Below are 19,796 nucleotides of genomic sequence, written 5' to 3'. Positions count from 1 at the left end.
ATGAATTGCCCACAATTTGACGTCACCAGGAAGTACTAGATTGTCATGTGATTGTAGAAAAATGGCCGCGGTGCAGTGGTAAGTTGCTGTTTTCTCACATAAAAATCCCCTTATTTTCAAAATTAACCGGTTAAATGATGTTTATTCGTGGTTGTGCAAGTGTTAAGGGTGTACATGCAGTGACAGTGCGAGTATGTTGTGGCTTTAATGTCATTCAGCGCCCGAAATTAAATGTCAACAGGTTTTCAACATAAAGATTTTCAGTCAAATTCAGCATGATTGTTTTCTGTGGTTGTGGCCTTGAATTTAATCATCTTGTTTTACGTATAACAGAGTGCTTGAAAGTTATTACACACTGACGTTACTTGAATTCTACTGAGCAGAGTCCAAGATGTTGTAAAATACCTTTATTTATTAGCTAATGTTCCACATCCTGACTGTTTTTATTAAAAGAAACTTATGACGCCTAGTTTTACATGTAATTCCTGTATTTGTTGTAGTTGTTAGATGCAGTGTGCCACAATAATCTAATATAATATAATCTTTTTATGTGTTTCCTGCAAGCTACAAATTATGTAATTTAAAGGTAGAAAAAACTCAACATGTTCTGTGTCTCCTCTCTCTGTGGTCTGAGCAGGCGTTCCCGTGGACGCAACTATGACGCGGAGCTGCAGAGGTGTCGTCCTGAAATGGCACCGGTTGAGTTTGGAGACTACCATCCCCTGAAACCCATCATGGTACCAGCATCCTCCTGTCGTTCAGCCTCATCAGCACTGTCATGCATCTCTGAAAATATGTCATGTAACAAAAAAAGCAGCTTCTTCCCTCATAATTTCAAATGTCTGTATTTTCACAGACCTTACAGTTAAACTGAATAATGTGAAAATGATAACCTGGTGTTTTTGTTGCATTGGAAGAGGTATCCTATACTTATGAAGCAACAACATGCCATTTTTGTAAACTTTATTGAATGAAACAACCTACAAAAAATACACAACAAAGTCTCAGAAGTTCTGTTTGATGTTAACACTGCAAATCAACTGTGGATATAAAAAAAAATAAGACAATGCTGTGTTGCTTTCCATCAGGGTTGGATGCTTTTAAACGCTCCCAAACCCTTTGGTCTGTTTATTTGCATTTCTGCTTGAGAAATAAATTCATAATTTAACTTCAGAGTGCCTTAGTTTCTTTCTCCATGGTTGATTTCCAATAATAATTTAGAACAAGACGTCCTTCATTTAGTTTTTGCACATGTTATTCTTTTCTTGTTATTCTAAACTGTATTCAGTCTTGATTTACGTTTCCTTCCCCTCTTGTAAAGTCTGCAACCTCATTGGTGGACACACAATGTGAAATTTCAAGCTCTGAATAGCAAAAGGCAGTGATAGTGACGATAACTGTGCACAATTTGTATTAAATGTGCTAATAATACTTGTGACTGACTTGTGCTGCCCTCCAATCGCAGGTGACCGACACAAAAACCCGCCGTGGGGCTCGTAAAGGCAGCACCTCCTCCTCTTCCTCCTCCTCCTCCTCAGTGCCCCCAGACCCCCTCAGCTCCATGCTGGACGGCACCGACCCTCTGTCCATGTTTGCAGCAGCGTCAGCCACTGAGACTCCAGCCGTGTCCCACAGCGCCTCAGCAGGGGTCAGTCCATGTAACTTCATACTACAGATACACTGACTGGTATTTAGACAAACACCATTAGAAGCTTTATTCACCACAATTAAAAGCTTACTTTTGGTATGTACTCAGAGCTGAGGTGTTTGTCTTCTAGGATCTGGGGAGAAAGAGGAGGGAGAAGGAGGAAGAGGCAGTGGGACCAGACTTTGAGCCCTGGTATTCAAAGAGAGGAGAGATCCTCACCAGGTTCACCACCACTGAAAAACTCTCCATTGTGAGTCTGCTCTAAGCTATTGCATGTTTATTATTTATTCCCTTTATCTTTACTGTCTTTGCTGCTGTGACTCTGCACACATATCTCATTGCAGGAGGAATAAAGGACTTATCTTAGCCATACTGTACTGTGGAGTTTAATCCGATTTTCTTTGTCTTCCTAGAATCTTTTCATGGGCATTGATAAAGGTAAGAATTATGTTTCTATTCAGCATAATAACCTCCTAAAACTGAAGCTATCTATGTCGTAAAATGTATCTATCTGTGAATTTACTAAAGGAAAAAAGTGCGGTGTCTCTCAGTGCTTTGTATATTAAGCATCTTTAAGCGTCACTCTCACATCTTATCAGCTGCTGCAGGCAGCTGTTTTTCTGTGAAAAGACCCGGCATCTTAGCAGCTAAAGAGTGTGATGTTTGCACTCAGGGGCTGGTGGAGGCCAAAAATAGAGGTTCTGTTAGACTTGAATGAACCAAGGGACAGAAACACTACTTCAAATAGATGATAATGTTGCAAAATATCGTATAATATATATGTATATAATGTATATTTTTAAAAATAATCCCATTGTCTTTGTAGGAAAAGCTCAAAGTCCAGGATCCTCAGGTGTTTCTGAGAAAGTCCGAACTCGCCTGGAGGAGCTTGATGATCTGGAGGAGGTAGATTATCGACCCCATTATCAAAAAAAACAAATCTTCTATTATTTCTTTGTTGTTATTCCTTGAATAGATTACAAAATGCATTGACACAATAGAGTTTCATTGAAATAAACATCAGAGTGAGTCCATACAAGACTAAGAGTGAATTTTTATGTTTTATCTGCTCAGGGTTCTCAGAGAGAGATGCTGAACCTCTCCCAGCAGGATTACACAAACCGCATCGAGGAGCTGAACCAGTCCCTGAAGGAGGCCTGGTCCTCGGACCAGAAGGTCAAAGCGCTGAAGATTGTCATCCAGGTAACTCTGCAGTTGAAGAAAACTCTGTTGTGTGTCGTCATGAATTTGATTTTCTCTTCACTGCCATTTGCGACGTGTGTTCCAGTGCTCCAAGCTTCTGTCCGACACCTCTGTGATCCAGTTCTACCCCAGCAAGTTTGTCCTCATCACGGACATCCTCGACACATTCGGTGCGTTGTCGAGCCTCGTCTCCCTCAGCTCAGCTCCTTCTTCTTCTTTTTTGTAAAGCACTTCTGTTGAGTATCGTGTTGCTTGTTTGTAGGTCAGCTGGTTTATGATAGAATCTGGACCATGTGCTCGGATCCGCAGCCTTTGCCGGGTGAGTATCGCATTCTGCCGTGCAGTGATTGCGAAGGACATACAGGATCACTTGCATTGATCCTTTATGTGTGTGTCCTTTCCCTCCTCAGACTCGTTCACAGTAGAGGACGTGAACGACACGGCCAAGGAGACGTGTCTCAACTGGTTCTTCAAGATCGCCTCCATCAGGGAGCTTCTGCCCAGACTGTATCCTTCACCACCATCGGCATGAACGCTGCTCTGATGGACCAAAATCATCTGGTCTCAAGCCTGTGTTCATGTGAAATGACTTTTGTTCATCATTTCCAAGAACTTATGCTTTTATATTTGTTTTTCCTGCAGGTCTGTGTACAAAGAAATACCGAAGCTGTTGTTTTACAGCTTGTAGTCTTAAAATAAGCTTTAATTATTCATATGTTTGTTTTATTTATATCTATTATGTATGAAACTCAACTCTTCGATCATTGACCTCGTGTCTTATAGTCTTTAACCTCCGTGAACAGATACGTCGAGGCCGCCATCCTCAAGTGCAACCGCTTCCTCAACAAAAAGTGAGTTTCTTTAAAAAAATGCTTTTATTAATGTTTACAAAACATATACTGTATAAACAGAAACCGTTCAACAAGCATTTTGGATCCTAAAGACCCATATTTTATATTTTATATTTTATTTTTTATTTTGTTTAGATAATATGAAGGTTTATTCATATTTATATGAACTAAAATGGATTTCTAATGTATTTACTTAGTTATTTTCTTTTTTGTTCACTATTATTTTATCTTTTTTCCTCTTCCTCTTACTGAGGAACCTGTGAAAAACAAGAATAAACCTTTCCCTTTCACACTTAATTTCATTCATAAATAAAATGGATGTACTTTATGATCCCAAAACTGGGACATTCTTGTCAAATTTGGGTTATTGTTCAGGTTAAAGGCTTGAACAGACTCCCTATGTCCAGGTGCATTTGTATCAATAAACCCAGTAAATATTCCACTTACTTTTAAGACCAACTTATGTCCCTCCTGTCTACATAGTGGCATCCAGGAGACGCTCCCTCGGTTGACGGCGATGATCCGGGGGATTGGAGATCCTCTGGTGGCTGCGTACACCAGAGCGTATCTCTGCAGGGTGAGACTGTCCTTGTGTTTTTTCTCTAACTTCACCCCCCCACACCATCCTCAAAATTGGATTACAGAGAAAAAAGGAGGGGACTCTTCTTTCTCTCTTTGTTTCTCCAGATTGGCATGGAGGTAGCCCCGCACCTGAAGGACAGCCTGAACCGCAACTTCTTCGACCTGCTCACCACGTTTCGCCAGATCAGCGGCGAGAGCGTCCGCAACCAGCTGGTGGTGCAGAGGGTGGAGGTGCCCGAGTACCTGACGCTCTACTCGCCCGCCATCAGCTGGATCCTGCAGTGCATCGCCTACAGAGCGCCGGAGGTAAAAAACACAGTCACGCACAGTATAAACAGAACTTTTCAAACTAAAAGATGAATATACAGCCAACGACTGCTGTTGTTCCTTTGTTTCAGCCTCTGCTAACAGAGATGATGGAGAGATGCAAGAAACTGGGAAACAAGTGAGTGTTTTTTTTAATTTTATTTTGAAGGGTTTATATCCTGTAAGTGTAAGATGAGGTGCTACAAGAGCTAAAACTCCTTATTTTCCTCAGGAGAGAAAGATTAAATTTAGCTGTGACTAATTTGATTTCATCTTCAGCTTTTACCTGGAAAAACAATTATGTTTTCTTGTTTCCCACAGTGCTTTGCTGCTGAACTCTGTCATGAGGGCGTTCAGGCCGGAGTTTGTCGCAGCCAGAGCTACGGACTTCATCGGGATGATCAAAGACTGCGACGAGGCCGGTTTCCCAAAGGTCAGAGGACGCAAACCCCGAAGTTAAAGATTACGATTCTACTGTCAACATCTACTTTGACATGCCCTCTAAATATCCTCCTCATTTTTCCCCTCCAGCATCTGTTGTTCGGGTCTCTGGGTCAGAGTCTGGCGTCTGCCGACCCGCCAGAGTCGGAGAGGCTGACGATTCTGAACGAAGCCTGGAAGGTCATCACCAAAGTTCGCAGTCCGGTCGATTACATCAGCTGTGCCGAAATCTGGGTGGAGTTCACATGCCGACACTTTACCGTGAGTGAAACGGAGCAGAGTGGGCGTGTCATCACAAATCTGTCACTTTTTTTCCACACTTCATTTTCTCTTTGTTTTCAGAAACGTGAGGTCAACACCGTCCTCGCTGACATCATCAAACACATGACTCCGGACCGGGCGTTTGAAGACGCCTATGCTCAGGTTAGCATCTCACTTGTCTATAGACTAACCTTTACCTAAGTAAACACCTCCTCTGTAGTAACTGTGTTTTCTTGTGTCCTGCTTGTAGCTCCAGTCTGTCATCAGGAAGATCCTCACCTATTTCCACGACTTCTCCGTCCTCTTCTCCATGGTGAGTGTTCGCTATGTCAAAACGAATAAAACAAGACTTTAGTGCACCACAGCTCAACGGTTGTTACCTTTTTGTTTCACAGGAGCGTTTCCTGCCGTTTCTGGACATGTTCCAGAAGGACAGCGTGAGAGTGGAGGTGTGCAGATCCATCATGGAGGTCTTCATCAAGTAAGAGATCCCAAGAGACCTGATTCCATTTATTAGATTTATTTATGGAGTTTTGATCATGTGTCTTTGTCTTGTGCAGACATCAGGTGGATCTCACCAGAGACCCGGTCATCCTCAACGCTATGCTGCACATCTGCAAGACCATGCACGACTCTGTCAAGTAGGCGTCATGACATCATTTTTTGTGATGATATAACTTGTTATTAGTGATATAAACACAAGTCCCTTACATTCAAACCATTGTCAAATGAGTTTACACAAAAATGCTGATTAAAGCAGCTCCACACTCCTCTCTCAATGTTGATTATTTACTCAAATAATATAATTGAGTAAAATTTCTTTGTTTTAACGAACAAAGAAACCAAAATATTCACATTTAAGCTTGTTTTGATTATAAAAAAAACCAGTGGAACTGATTATGAAATAGTTCACAATTCATTTAGTCGATTAATACTGACAAAAATACTCTTGTCGTTCAACAGTTTGATGCAATTCAACAATTCTTGTCTCTGCCCGCCCCTGCGCTGCTGTTGTATACACATAAACACTCCCTCAGACAGATAAAGGAAGCAGCATACAAATAATGTTACGTCGTTTTTGTTCATGAAGACCGAACAGAGGCAAAATAAGAACATTAACAACAACAACAAAATCACAGCTTTTGACGGTTTTAACTACAGCTTTAATTTAAAATTTTATAAAAATCTGCTCTCTCTCTCTCGCAGCGCTCTCACTCTGGAGGACGAGAAACGATCTTTGGCTCTGCTGATCATCGGCTTCATTCGCATGGTGAGAGTCCTGGTGTTATTTTACATGTAAAGGTCCAGTGTGCCACATTTAGGTTATTAGCAGAAATTGAATATGCTACCTATACGTCAAGGGGTGATTGCCCTAAGACAGAAAAGCTTTAAGAGGACGCTAATTATGCAAAAGAGAAAGAACGGATCCAAAGAGCAAAAGAGGAGGAGAGAAAAAAGATTATTACATCCTTTTTGGTCTGCAGAGGCCACCGTTCTCTGTTTGTTGCATTCTGCAGTCTCACCATCAGACTTTATTACCAGGTAAAGTTCACACAATACTAATAATACACATATATAGAGAGACGGATAAATAATAAAATAGAAAAGAGTCAGAGAAAGAGTTACTTACAACAGAGTGAATATAATTTAAAACATAAGCAGACCTTTTAACAAATCCTGTCGTCGTTGTTGAGTTTGTTCTCTCTCTCTCTCTCTCTCTCTCTCTGGTGCCGCCGTGTGTCGTCCAGGTGTCGTTCGGTCGTGACTTTGAGCAGCAGTTGAGTTTCTGTGTGGAGGCCAGAGCCACGTTCTGTAACCTGGAGCCAGTCCTGGTGCAGCTCATCCACGTCAGTGTCTCTCACACACACACACACACATCATATTTATCACCTCAATGCTCAATGCCTGTCTTGTTTCATTTCTAGACGGTGAACCAGCTGGCGATGGAGACCAGGAGGGTGATGAGGGGGAGTCACTCACGGAAAACAGCGTCATTTGTCAGGGTGAGTCAAGCGGCGCAGCGTACAGTCCCACAGGGAACTGCGGTCAAATTATCCAACGTCCATGGATGGCATAGGGCGAAAGGCGGGGTCACACCCTGGACAGGTCGCCAGTCCATCACAGGGACACATATAGACACAGTTTGTGTCCAGTTTGCCTAATCCCCCAATCTGCATGTTTTTGGACTGTGTGAGGAAAAGGGAGAACCTGAAGAGAAATAGAAGAACAATTTTAATTTTATTATCAATATTTTACCATAGGAAATGATAGGTCTCATTTTAACTTACATTTTCTACATTAAAGTGGCTTCAAACTTGACAAAGACTGTGTGGGAGGCCGGGAATAAGATTCCAGTTCAGGTTTTTTTCTGTTACCTGATAAGATTTTATTCATGATCATGAACTACTGTATGTGTGTGAGGCAAGGAACAGGAATCCAAGTTGTTCGCCACCATTAAAGGTATGAATATTTTTACAGTAGCAAATGAAGGACCAGTGAGGAAAAATTATGCTTTAAATGTCTCAAAAACGGCACCGTTTACCAGCTTTAAGCATGAAATTAACATATAAAATGTATTTTTCCATTGAGAAACTGAAATGTAAATATATACCGTAACACCTTGAGTAAATGATCACACATTTTTCCACAGATATGGATTAAGTCTCATGTCGTTCCTGTGTTTCTCCTCCAGGCTTGTGCGGCCTACAGTTTCATCACCATCCCGTCTCTCAGCAGCATCTTCAGTCGCCTCAGCCTTTATCTGCTCTCTGGTCAGGTGGCACTGGCCAATCAGTGTCTCTCTCAAGGTGAGCAGACGGAACTGGACGTAAAAAAAAAAACCAGGGCTGAACCTTTTTCAAGTCAAAATCTTGTCCAATAATCCCTACCTCTACCTCATTCCCACCTTTCTCTCTCCATCCTTCTCTCCTCCAGCCGACGCCTTCCTGAAGGCCGCGGTCAGTATTCTCCCAGAAGTCCCTCGCTCCATCAGCATCGAGGGGAAACTTCGCTCCTCAGAAAGCTTCCTGCTGGATTTCATCAACAACTTCCTGGCTACACTTCTGGTTGTCCCGGTAACACACTCACTCCATCACTTCTTCTTTAGATGATGCACCACCAGACTCATGTTTTCCCCCCTAAATTCCCTGTCATTGTTTGTCAAACCTGTGAGTGTGTGTGTGTTCACAGGATCACCCAGAACACGGTGTGCTCTACTTAGTCCGCGGTCTGCTCAACATGGTCCAGGATTACACCTGGGAGGAAAACAGTGACGCCAAGGTGCGCATTTACATCAGCGCGCTGCCGCTGCTGGCTGCCATGAGCCAGGAAACTTACCTCTACTCCATCCCCAAAGGTACAAACACACACGCACACACTGACAGACTCATTGTACCTGTTTTATCTTAATAAGTGTATTACTTAGAGCCCTTATTTTTGGATCATACAATCCATGGTTTCCAAAATAAGTCAGATGATGCAGCTGATTCCTGTATAAATTCACAAAAGCATGTTTGCCTCATGCCGAAGATGCTGTTTCTATTATCTTCTAAGTTCAAGTGCTTCATAAATGAATGAATTTCATAATAAGTTCTTCTTTTTTTCATGTTTTTTTTCTTTGTCTTTCCTGGACCCAGTGGACTCCAATGAGACGCTCTACGGAGGAGACCCCAAGTTCCTGTCCGAGATTAACAAGCTGAGCGAGACTCTGATCGCACAGATCCTCGACCATCTGAAGGCACTTGGGCGTGAAGAGGTGCAGAAGAATGGAAATATAGTTTTTAAAGTCGTGCTTTTAAATCCTGCCATGTTTCAGATGCTTCACCTGCTCCAACACACCTGATTGAAACGGTCGGCTCATCAAGCGCTGCAAAAGCCTGATAATGAGCCATTCATTTGAATCAGGTGTGTTGGAGCAGGGGAAACATCTAAAACATGGTAGGACAGTTGGTCCCCGGGACCAGGATTGAGAAACACTGCTTTAAAGGACTCTGCCTGTGATGTTTCCTCACATGGTTAGGGCTCTTACTTTGAAAAACTCCTAAAATAATCGCCATTAGGATAATTCGGGCCCTGTTTATTTTTGGGATTAAGTGGCTGAAAAATTTGGAAACCTGTGTCATATAGTATAGAACAGAATGAGATTAAGTGTCTTTCCAGATTAAAGGTTTCTATCAAAGAGCGAGCAGGTTGAGATGGGGATTAAAGATCTGAAAACTCAAAGCTGCTACAGTTTTGACATTCACCCCTTCACTCACACACGCGCGAATTTCAGAAATGAAACGTTGACCTTTCGTTTGAAAGACGCCTTGCTCTCCCACTGAGCCACAGAAGAGCCAGAGCATTAAATGCTTTGTAGGTCATAAAAATAACCAAATCTTTGGGTTCTATCTCGGAGCTTTTCTGTTGCATTCATGTTCAGATCAGACATTGTTTTGATGTTTCCACTTATATGTTTTCCTGTTTCTCATCACCTCACAGCAGAGCACGCGGCGTCAGGGCGCCGTAGCGCTCTCCCTCTTCAGCACGCTGTTGGCTCACGGCGACCTGAGGAACAACAAGCTGAGTCAGCTGACCGTCAACCTGTGGAACCTGAGCCACAAACACGGACACTGCGAGACGCGGATCTCGGTGAGTTGGCCTCACATCTGAACACACACACACACACACAAGACGCCTCACCCATCACCCAACCTTCAATTTAGCGCCGTCACTTCACGTCCCTTGTGTTGTTTGTCTGCGCTCCAGGTTCGGACTCTGGAACACATCAAACACCAGGCTCAGCAGCCTGACATGGCTCACCTGTCGGATACAGTCCAGAGACTCACGCTGCAGACCCGCACCTGAACACGTATGAGCCTCGTAGACACTTCACATTTGTGTAAATAAAAAAAAAAATAAGGAAGTAAAATGTGAAGAAAAATCAGTGAATCAGTTATAGACATTTAAGCTGAAGTTACAGAAGAGTGTTTTTGTGCTAGGTCTAAAGATGCCAACTTTTGTTCTAAAAGTTCAAATCACATTTTTTTAACATAAAATGCTTCAATGACTAAAAAACTACAGCTGCAGCACTTTTTTTGAATTTACACTTTCAGTGTTCACCCGCAGATCGAAAGAAAAATAAAACTAATGTACAGTTTATGAATCATGCGTCAGTAAGTCATAAGTAATACTGTTGGTTTTACTGTGTCCACGACTTAATAAACTGCTTTGTATTTAAATACTGATCCTGTGAGTGGAGCTTTTTTGTAAAAAAACAAAAACAAAACACCAACCAATGTAAGAAGTAAAAGGAAAGCCAGTTAGACCTTCAGCCACAATAACATGGACCTTTTTAAAGTGTGAAAGCTGAAAGGATTCTTTCACAAGACACTGTAGAGACATTAAACTTAAAACATACACTCAAAAATAAGAGTAGCAGCTCTATGTCGTGGGTAAGAAAAAAACAAGGACAGGACAGCGTTTGTTTTAAGACATTCTGAAACTCTTATCAGTCATAGTTTATTAACTCGTGTAGTGAATCACTGAAAAGGCAAACACTCCCCGTTAAGTTCTTAAAGAAAAGAAATAATTATTAACCAAATACAAATGCTGTGATGCTCACTCACACTCACACTCAAACTGCAATTAATTCAAAGTGGATATTGGACATAACTGACTTTCAGGTTAAGTTTAAAAAACAATAAAAAATAATAATTGTTCTACACCTTTTCAAAATGAAACAAAGCCAGTAAATGTGTTGTTGATGAACCTGAGAGTCAAGATTTGCCCGATTTTCCCCTTTCAGTGGCTCGAAGGGGTGTAACAGAGGCCTGCAGGTGGCGCTGGTCACTGTGTCTCTTTATGTAGACATTTTTACTTAATACTAATCAGAATTGTTTTTGTAGCAGTTTTTCCTCAAACCTCTGGTGAGCACTGCTGACTTCACCGACCGTCACATCACTCGTCTCCGTGTAGACGATAATCTACAATTACAGCGGAGCGCGTACGACGACTCGCTGCTATTCTATGCGTCCTTCTGTAGTGCTATAATAAGACATTTGAGCCAGCCCGTCCTGTATGGAAAACCAAAGAGGATATTAAAAAGTATTTTTGAGGGGAAAAAAAAGAAAAAAGAAGACAAAAGTGTGTCATAATAAAGGAAAAAAGCTATTTTAAAAAGATGTAACAAGTCATAAGTTGGTATTTCAATCGTCATTTTGGGTTCCTCGTTCACTTACAGGTCCAGTGTGTAAAATTTAGGTAAATTACTTTAATTTCGGCTTATACTTAATATTTTTTAAGTGATTATATCCAGAATGAGCCTTTTATAATTATACTGTCCACCATTTTGGACCACCATGTTGTTACAGTAGCCCACAATGGACAAACTTAAACAAACACTTACAGGGGAAGCGTGAGGTGAAGGATCTTCAGCTGGATCATGCAACTTCAATAAATGTTGATAAATTTCACACACTATACCTTTAATTTTATTCATTTCTCAAAATACAAAACAAAAAAAGTTTGTAATTTAAAAAAAAACAAAAATCTACTGAATCATTTTACAATTTTGGGGTTCATTTTTTATATTTCAACTAAATGTATTGGTTAACAGTTGTCAATGCTGACTCGGCATTTCCCAGATGTTATTTATTTTCCATCCATCTTCTACCACTTCATCCATTTTTTTTAATTTTTATTTGTTGGGAACCATGAGTCAGCATTTCCAACTGTTTTTTGATTTATAATAATAATAATAATAATAATAATAATAAAAAAAATCATTACCCGCAATCGCCTGCCGATTTCAACAATTAATAGATCAGAACATTCATGTTTTGTTTTTTTTCCCAAGGACATTCTTGCTTTGTAACATTTCTATTTAATATTGGCCATTTTGGACATCCATAGTCCCCTCACACATTACAATCCAAGTAAATAAAACACAATCTACACTTGGAAGACCTGGGAATTTTCCTAGTTTCCTGGCAGTTAATAAAAACGTCGCCTTCTGAAGATTATCTGGTGCAGTTAGTGTTTGTTTGTTTGTTTTTGAAATCCTATAACTGACAAAGACGTGGAGTGACCATGGACTGAGCGAATGTCACAACGAGGACGAAACAAAGCTGAGGGCTAATGAAAAGGAAGGTGTGTGATGAAGTAACGAGATCTAACGAGAGTGAGGACAGTTAACACTGATCAACAGCAGCTGTAGGTTTGTGCACAGGCTGAACTAATGAGGGAATATTGATCCACCTCCAAGAGGAACTGTTGACCAGAACTGAATAATAATAATAATAATAATAATAATAATAATAATAATAATAAATGAGAACAAAAACAGCAGTTAAGCAGCAGGTTTATGAGGTTTTTTTCTTTTAAACATGCAAAGCAAAGATTCACTCTAACACACGGGTTTTCACAGTGTCACATTTTTTGCCCCTCCCTCCTCGACGTCGAAAACCAGTGTCATCGCCAGACTTTTAAGTCGACCGTAACAGGACTGGAGACTGGAACACGGTTTCTCCTGGAGATGGTGCAAACGAGCCCAGCAGCAGCTCAGCGAGTGGATGATTTAAACGTGTGCGTGCACGCGCGTGTGTGTATATGTGCGTACACTGCAGCCAATTCATCGCACACAGACGACTTTGTTTGTGGTTATTATTCAGTTGATTTGACAAAAACGGGATAACGCTCGAAGACAAAACATTTGTTTTGTTGACATTCAAGTTGCAAGAGTTACTTTTGTTTTTTTGTTCAATGGACAGACTGGAGGTGAGGAAACTGACAGTGGCCTTGGCTACAAGAACAATTATAGTTAAATTATTACTGAAAAAGACACTCTTAACAGCAGCAGCATGGCTCTGAACAAACTCTGTGTGTCTCTAGAACAAACAAAAAAAGAGCGGAATATTTGTTGTGACTCGATGAAACCCTCTAATCATGTTTAGAGGACGTCCGTCCCCCCCGTGCGCTGGAACGCTCCGGGAGCTTTCACAGTTTTCACAGAGAAAAAAAGAGAAGGTTATTTATCAGTTGGTTAAAAATCACAAACCCTTAAATGCAGAGCAAGAGTCCCAAACTAAATTATTTAAAATAAAACATAGAATGATCTTATCACTAATTCAACCCTCGGAAGAGTCAGTCAGTCCAGGAAGTGCTGACAAGGATGTTTTGGCGTCTGATTCTTATTCTGGATATTTGGGATTGGTTTTCTGGAAACAGCACACCCCCTCAAAAACACAGACCCGAGTCTCGCCTCATCCCCTGTTGTCACGGTGATGAAGGGTGGTGGTCTTCCTCATTGTTGCGTTTCTTTGTTCTCCTGGTCTTGGGCAGGAGACTCAGTCCAACTCTATGGGGCTGCTGTCTTCCTGGGCTTCTTCAGCGCCATCGTCATCATCGCCTGAACCCATCAGACTGTTCAGTAGGTTTCCTGCACACAGTGATTAAAGAAGAGTTAAAATTCAATTGAGAAGGACAAAAATGGAACAGTAATGGCGTAGGTAAAGTAGCAAGTGGCAACCATCATGGCCTCTTATTTCAGGTTTTATCAGATTGGCCTGACTCGGAAGTCTAACATGAGAGAAAGTTCCAGTTGAAACCTACGACTAGGCACATGGAAGTTCTGACTTCCAACCACAACTTCAGTGGTGTCTACTAGGGGTGTCAATCTTGGCCACTGATCACTTATTTGCAAATACAATCTTCCAAAAGAGTCAATCTGTGCATTTGTGTGTGCATGCATACAATGTATAGATGTACAAATGTATTTATTTTATGATGTTATTAGGGTTTTTTCTCTTTTTTTTTTTCCTCTTATGCCATTTTTTTCCACAGATGCAACACGCTACATTTATGATATCTCAAACCTTTTTAAACTGATAAATTAAATGTTATCACTCACCTAGGAGTCCGCCGTACGATGGGGACTGTTTGGGTGGAACGCCAAAGAAAACCTGTCCTATTCTGTCGAGATACTGATGAGCCGGGGAAGAAAAGCACCACACAGAGAGACGGGATTACAAATTCACATTTCAAACAAAACAGTCTGTGTCACTAACTCTACTCCACCATCACCAGAACTTTGAATATTTAATAATTCCATGAGCCACTACACCGTTAAACTATATACACGCAATACATACTAAACATTTACAGTCATTAATTGTTAAAACTCACCTCATTATACATAGGATCCTTCTTCAGGGAAGGTTGATATTGCTCACATAACACTGTGAAAACTGTTAATTTACCCCTGAAGAAACAAAAAGAGAAAAAAGCACATCGTCAACAATCTTATTATCAAAACTCATATTTACTTAATTTTTACTGATTGTTAAGGCTTTAAAAAAAAAAGGCAACATTATCTAAGTTGACATTAATGGCGTATTTCCACTGGCTCTACTTGCCTCGGCACGATTAGGTTGCATCTCCACTACAAATAAAGTACCTACTTAATGTGGGCGGAGTCATCACAGCACGGCTGAGTGAAACTGCGGTGACTTTGTTTTATACGCGACACACACACACACACACACAAAAGAGTGACTAGTGACTTTACACCAGACTCCTGTAGTTGTTGGAGATTAACCCACGGTTTTAGAATTGTTAAGAAGTTTTAACTGATCTACAGTTCGCCGCTGTTCGGATTGATTTGTGTGTGGGATGTCTCTTCCTGTGACGGCACTATGGCCAGTCAGTGGCCGACCGTCTGACCAATCATCACATAGTACCTACTTAGCACGCTTTTGGAACCTCGCCGGAGCAGGTACTAAAAATAGTACCTGGTACCAGGTACTATGCTAGTGGAAGCGCTACTTAAACCGTGCCGAGGCTGGGCAATCGAGTAGAGCCAGTGGAAATACACCATAAGATTCTCCCTCACCCATCCACTGCCAGCAGCAGAAACCAGATAAAGTTTAGTAGAGGCTGGACAAAGGGAGGACCTTTCTCTATGGACGGGTGTTTCTCTGTGTATGTGCTGAAAACCACAGAAGCACTGCTTTTGTTCTTTAAGCAAAGGAACCTGGAGGTGAGAAGAAAAGAACATGTACAGCAGAAGTGCAAACGCTGAGAAACACCAATCACAGACACTGATCACATCACGCATGGTGCCATGTTTTCACGTACTGTAGGACGGCCTGCGCCACAAACATGTCGACCTCGCTGCGGAAGCCTCGTGACGCCGAATACTCCACCAGCATCTGTGCGCAGCCCTCGCCATCAGACGAATGCAGGAAGTGGTAGCGAGACTCACTGTAGTTTTGCTCTGAACACACACATTTTACAGGGTATTAAGTCTTAATACTGGTTTACATTCTACAGTTTCTCAACATCTGTATCAACTCTGACATTTTATCATGACTTTCTTCAAATTATTTGCAACACTTTATAAAATAAATGACATAGTAATTACCTTTCCACAAGGTGACAGCAAGTAACTGGTGTAGTTTTGGGTGACCCAACTTGCTGGACCCTCCTGTAGACCATTTTAAGGCTCTGGACACAAACGCTACTCTCTCAGGAGAGTTCGGGTCCATAAGGCTGAACAGCTTAGCCAGATTTTCTGCTCAATAAACACAGAAACAATCTCAACAAAATCCCAATACCTCCTCTCTAATTTGAACTAACATTCAACAGAAATGCCATTATGCAAACAACTGCGGTCACATAGAATGATGCGGCTCAGTTTCAAGGCTCAAGGTCACTACTCACCTAATATTTCTTCTTCAACTTTTGTCTCAGATTTCTCCAACACTTCCAGCACCAGCATAGACAAATCTGCTGCACTGTTTTGCTACAAATGAAAAACACGACACACAAGGGCGAGATCATGAGACAATAAATTGTTTGCATTCATAAGAGCTGCACATCCAAATACCTGTCTGTTTTACATGTAAAAATGTTGATTTATATGCACTTATTACTCAATAAATGCAATCTCACAAAAAAAGACAGGATTCTAACTTGACTTTCACACAGAAAGGTAGAGTTTCATGTACCTGGTTATAGCTGAAGAAGAGTACAGCACCATTGTACATCAGCTCCCTAGCCTCAGCATGTTTTGCCTGTGACATGTACCTGACGATGGAAGACAAGAGTGACAGCATTTGTTATTTTACTAGGATCTAGATTTAAACAGAGTAAGTTGAATTTCTTTAAAAAAAAAAAAATGATGCTGAAGACTAGGGGTGGGTCAAAATGTCAATATCGTCATCCTTCCTTGCGAATACGATAACCAATACACCGGTGCAAATATAAATATTTTAATTAACAAATGAAGGTGCTCTAATGTAAACAGTCTACTTCATGTCTCCTCGCTCAAATGAAAGAGGGAAACTTGGGTTGAAGTTACCGCCTGAAGAAGAGGGAGTTTACAGTGGGATGCTGTGAATAAATACAGAAATCGTGCAATTTTAACTTTTCACTAATGCTTTGTTTTCTTCAGTTAAGACAGATATCGTGATGTATTGCAATATATTGATTATCCCTGAATCACTGTATTGTGATATTATTGGTATCATGGACCATGTATTGCGAGATACCCTGTGATTCCCACCCAAAGTGAACAGTTTTGGATTAATGTGCTGTGTTGGGGCAGATGAACACCATTATATAACTATTATATTAGAATAGGAATAAATTCTGGTCAGACTTGTCCTAAAGTCTGCAAATTAAACAAGTGATTATGTAAACATCATGAAATAACGCGAGCAAAACGGAGTATGCTTACTATAGACATGTCTAACCATCACAGTCCACACTGCGGCGGCGGTGCAGTGTGTGGCTATCAGGCTAAATGCTAGCAAAATGGGTAGTCACAACGGTCATAGTTCAAAAAATACGATATTTAAAGCGTGTTAGCGCGTAGAATCAGTCATTTAAAATGTGAAATAAGTTGACCGAGAGCGTACAACACTAGTGCTGCCCGGCTGCCTTGCGTTAGCAGCCCGGACACATCTGCTTCAGTTGTCATTAGCTATTAGCTCAGGAGTAGCTAGCTAACTTAGCTAACTTAGCTAACTAGCTACTAAGATTGACAGCACAGCTGTTCAAAGAAACACACGGAACGACTTGAGTGGGCGGGACCTTTGTGATATTTAACCAATCAGAAGGGGGCAGGTGCGGCAGCAAGGTTGACAGCGGAATGATCTGGAACAGGCAGGCCCCACAGCCGAATGACAATTAACAACTGCACCGAGCGACGCGAGAACGGCGCCTTACCTAAAAAATAAAGTCCTGTACATCTGGTGTGCTTCATAGTAATCCCCCTTCTCCACACTGGCTCGCAGTTTCCCCTCGACCCTCTGTACGCCTCCACGGTTTCTGGCACTGGAGCACCTCAGAGACTCCTGCTCCGACATCGTCGTTGCTCCGCGGTGGCCGGTCCGCCTCTCTGCTGCTCCGTGTGTTGACACTGGGCGAACCAACCCGGAAAGCTTTAAACTCTTACAGACCCTCATCGCTTGCCGTAGCCGGTGATGCGAGTAGGTGGTGTTGTGTGCACTTAATGGGAAAATGGACATTGTTGTTGAAACCTTGCAAAAAATCAGGGGGAAGCGGTGAAAATTCAAGCTGATAATGAAGAGTGATCTCACAGTTGCCTTTCATCTGCCTTACCACGTCAATCCACATACAAAAAGACAGATTATGAGGGCTTCGTTGATTTTCAATGGGGGGGAAATGGCTAGTTAGTTAAATATTTTAAAAGGGATAAATAGTTTAAGCAAATCATAGCAGGAATATCCTTAACGAACATTATGATGTATTAATTGCTGAAAGAGGTTTACGGATAAGAACATGTCATTTTTCATTCCAGAGTTCCAGATATCTGAAACTAGCTGACTGTTCAGATTTACGTCACTGATATCCAAAACTACAATTCATACTGGTCACAATGAAAAATGACGTCACAGATATATGTAATAATGGTAATAAAGTTAGTCAAACTTGGCGATTTAAATGTTGATTTGCAAACCTGTAGCTCTTGAAGTGCATGCAGTCTGACACTAGAGGGAGACAAAGGACTTAGCAAGATGGGGCTTATGTGCAGTTTTAAGCACAACAACACGCCTTCACGCTTTAATTTACTCTGCGTGTTCACCTCACGTCAAATAAATATAATATTTGGGGACAGGGCAGCGCTGTATGTGTGCGACAACTGCAGACAGGAGCCGTGACGGAGCAGAAATCGTACAGTGGAGGGGGAGCTGTGTCGCGGAGGAAGTGGGCTGCTGGGTTCCAGAGGAGGCTTTTCCGGTCAAAGTTTCCTTTGTGATTCGGAAGTCGTTCCTGCTCACAGTCCCAACACACAAGCGACGACCATGATAAGTAAGCAAAAAAACACGTACATTAAATACGCAGCTCACTCACACACGCTTGTTATTTATGTCGCAGACAGGCGTGACTGCGTTGAACAGCCTGCTAGCGGCTAATGCTTGGTTGTCGTTGTAGCATGCTAGCGCTACTAGCTAACTTATGATGACTACACTTGGTAGATGAGCTTAACATGTTTCTAAATGTTAGCCACAGCTATAAGTAAGTACTGTAATGTGTATATATAGTAATATTTTACGCTCATGATGTCGTTTGTGTGCGGTTCGTACGTGTTATCTACACTTTATAACGCGTTTAGAGACTGTTGAGGGTTAACTCCCACCCAGTCAGGCTAACAATAGCGTAGTATGTCTCTGTTTTGGACTGTGACAGCTGCCGCTGCCTCATATGACATCTATGAAGAGGCCTACAGTAGCATAGGATCATCTAAACTCCACTTGGTAGTGTATTTTATATCATTGGAAAGCCCGATTAGTCACCTTCACAGCGAGGTACAACTTGTAAGGATCGTGCATTTGTGGAATGTGCAACAGAGCTAAAGAAAATGTGCTCCTGCAATATCCCCCTGTTGGTATTCACTCTCGTTTTGAGAGTGTTGCCAGGTGTGTTCTGGCACCTAATTGATAGCACATGAGATTCTGGAGCCAGTGGGATCCCATGTCTCTAGAATCTGGGAACTAACTCTATCCTCCAGGATGACAACACTCTTCCACAGAGCCAGGATCATCACAGAGTATCTCTAGAATTTTGGAGTGGAGAGGATAGAATGGTCTGCCATGAGTCCAGACCTCCACCCAATTGAACACTTGAGGGATCAGCTTGGGTGTGATGTGCGTGTGTGACCAACACAACCAAGCTGGTTGACCTTCAACAACTCCTGGTTGAGGAATGGGATGCCACCCCACAGCAAAATGTGACCAGGCTAGTGAGCAGCATGAGGAGGAGGTGCCAAGCTGTTGTGGCTGCGTACAGATCCACACGCTACTGAGGTCCCTGAAATGAAAACGAATTGTCTGAAAAAAAACATGTGCTTTTTTCTTTATTACTGTGGGAGACTGCAGTCTTCCAATCCACCAAACAACACAAAACCATAGTGAACACCAACCGGAGAATTTTGGCACGTTTTTTGGGGCGCTACCCACACAAGCGTCTGCTAAATGACATGTAATGTAATGTAATGTAAC

At 41.7% G+C, this 19,796-nt stretch overlaps 3 protein-coding genes across 11 annotated transcripts in view; 2 read left to right on the top strand and 1 right to left on the bottom strand.

Moving 5' to 3' along the window:
• Window positions 1-47: 47 nt before the first annotated feature.
• Window positions 48-10,517, top strand: vps35l (VPS35 endosomal protein sorting factor like). Of its 2 annotated transcripts, none has more exons than XM_058621167.1 (29): window positions 48-78; window positions 638-737; window positions 1,466-1,648; window positions 1,779-1,898; window positions 2,062-2,086; window positions 2,475-2,554; window positions 2,723-2,851; window positions 2,937-3,021; window positions 3,114-3,170; window positions 3,262-3,358; window positions 3,655-3,702; window positions 4,186-4,279; window positions 4,390-4,590; window positions 4,683-4,729; window positions 4,912-5,023; window positions 5,122-5,292; window positions 5,374-5,454; window positions 5,543-5,605; window positions 5,688-5,773; window positions 5,853-5,933; window positions 6,499-6,562; window positions 7,041-7,139; window positions 7,218-7,295; window positions 7,985-8,099; window positions 8,227-8,366; window positions 8,482-8,647; window positions 8,928-9,046; window positions 9,775-9,921; window positions 10,039-10,517. In XM_058621167.1, the coding sequence occupies exons 1-29, from the start codon at window positions 62-64 to the stop codon at window positions 10,135-10,137; spliced, it is 2,904 nt and encodes a 967-aa protein (XP_058477150.1). In that variant the 5' UTR covers window positions 48-61; the 3' UTR covers window positions 10,138-10,517. The 2 variants fall into 2 exon arrangements, with proteins under 2 accessions (XP_058477150.1, XP_058477149.1); XM_058621166.1 differs by having other exon boundaries at window positions 9,772-9,921.
• A 389-nt stretch (window positions 10,518-10,906) lies between these two features.
• On the bottom strand, window positions 10,907-17,702 carry get4 (guided entry of tail-anchored proteins factor 4). Its single transcript, XM_058621168.1, has 9 exons — window positions 17,500-17,702; window positions 16,278-16,356; window positions 15,991-16,072; window positions 15,692-15,841; window positions 15,406-15,544; window positions 15,161-15,301; window positions 14,455-14,530; window positions 14,180-14,252; window positions 10,907-13,708 (listed from the first exon to the last, which is right to left on the bottom strand). The coding sequence occupies exons 1-9, from the start codon at window positions 17,637-17,639 to the stop codon at window positions 13,617-13,619; spliced, it is 972 nt and encodes a 323-aa protein (XP_058477151.1). The 5' UTR covers window positions 17,640-17,702; the 3' UTR covers window positions 10,907-13,616.
• Window positions 17,703-18,339: 637 nt separating this feature from the next.
• The window catches only part of mrtfab (myocardin related transcription factor Ab), a 43,501-nt gene continuing 42,044 nt past the window's right edge, over window positions 18,340-19,796 (top strand). For 6 of the 8 annotated variants that reach the window (XM_058621163.1, XM_058621162.1, XM_058621157.1 and 3 more), the window contains exon 1: window positions 18,340-18,606. The gene's annotated coding sequence lies outside the window, so the exon portion shown is untranslated. The remainder of the gene's footprint in view (window positions 18,607-19,796) is intronic. The other 2 variants (XM_058621164.1, XM_058621159.1) reach the window with 1 other exon arrangement.

This window comes from Solea solea, chromosome 21, assembly GCF_958295425.1.
Source record: "Solea solea chromosome 21, fSolSol10.1, whole genome shotgun sequence".
In the NCBI taxonomy this organism is placed as follows: Eukaryota; Metazoa; Chordata; class Actinopteri; order Pleuronectiformes; family Soleidae; genus Solea; species Solea solea.
This window is presented reverse-complemented; position numbering and strand designations above follow the sequence as displayed.

Excerpts from the sequence above, each read along its gene's own strand:
- vps35l (XM_058621166.1), top strand. Across the intron at positions 7,140-7,217 it reads TCCTGGTGCAGCTCATCCAC|ACGGTGAACCAGCTGGCGAT; the intron begins GTCAGTGTCTCT and ends TTTCATTTCTAG. Across the intron at positions 9,047-9,771 it reads AGGCACTTGGGCGTGAAGAG|CAGAGCACGCGGCGTCAGGG; the intron begins GTGCAGAAGAAT and ends ATCACCTCACAG.
- get4 (XM_058621168.1), bottom strand. The coding sequence starts at position 17,639 with ATGTCGGAGCAGGAGTCTCTGAGGTGCTCCAGTGCCAGAAACCGTGGA. Across the intron at positions 16,357-17,499 it reads TACAGGACTTTATTTTTTAG|GTACATGTCACAGGCAAAAC; the intron begins GTAAGGCGCCGT and ends TTCCATCGTCAG. Across the intron at positions 15,302-15,405 it reads GTGGCGCAGGCCGTCCTACA|GTTCCTTTGCTTAAAGAACA; the intron begins GTACGTGAAAAC and ends TCTCACCTCCAG.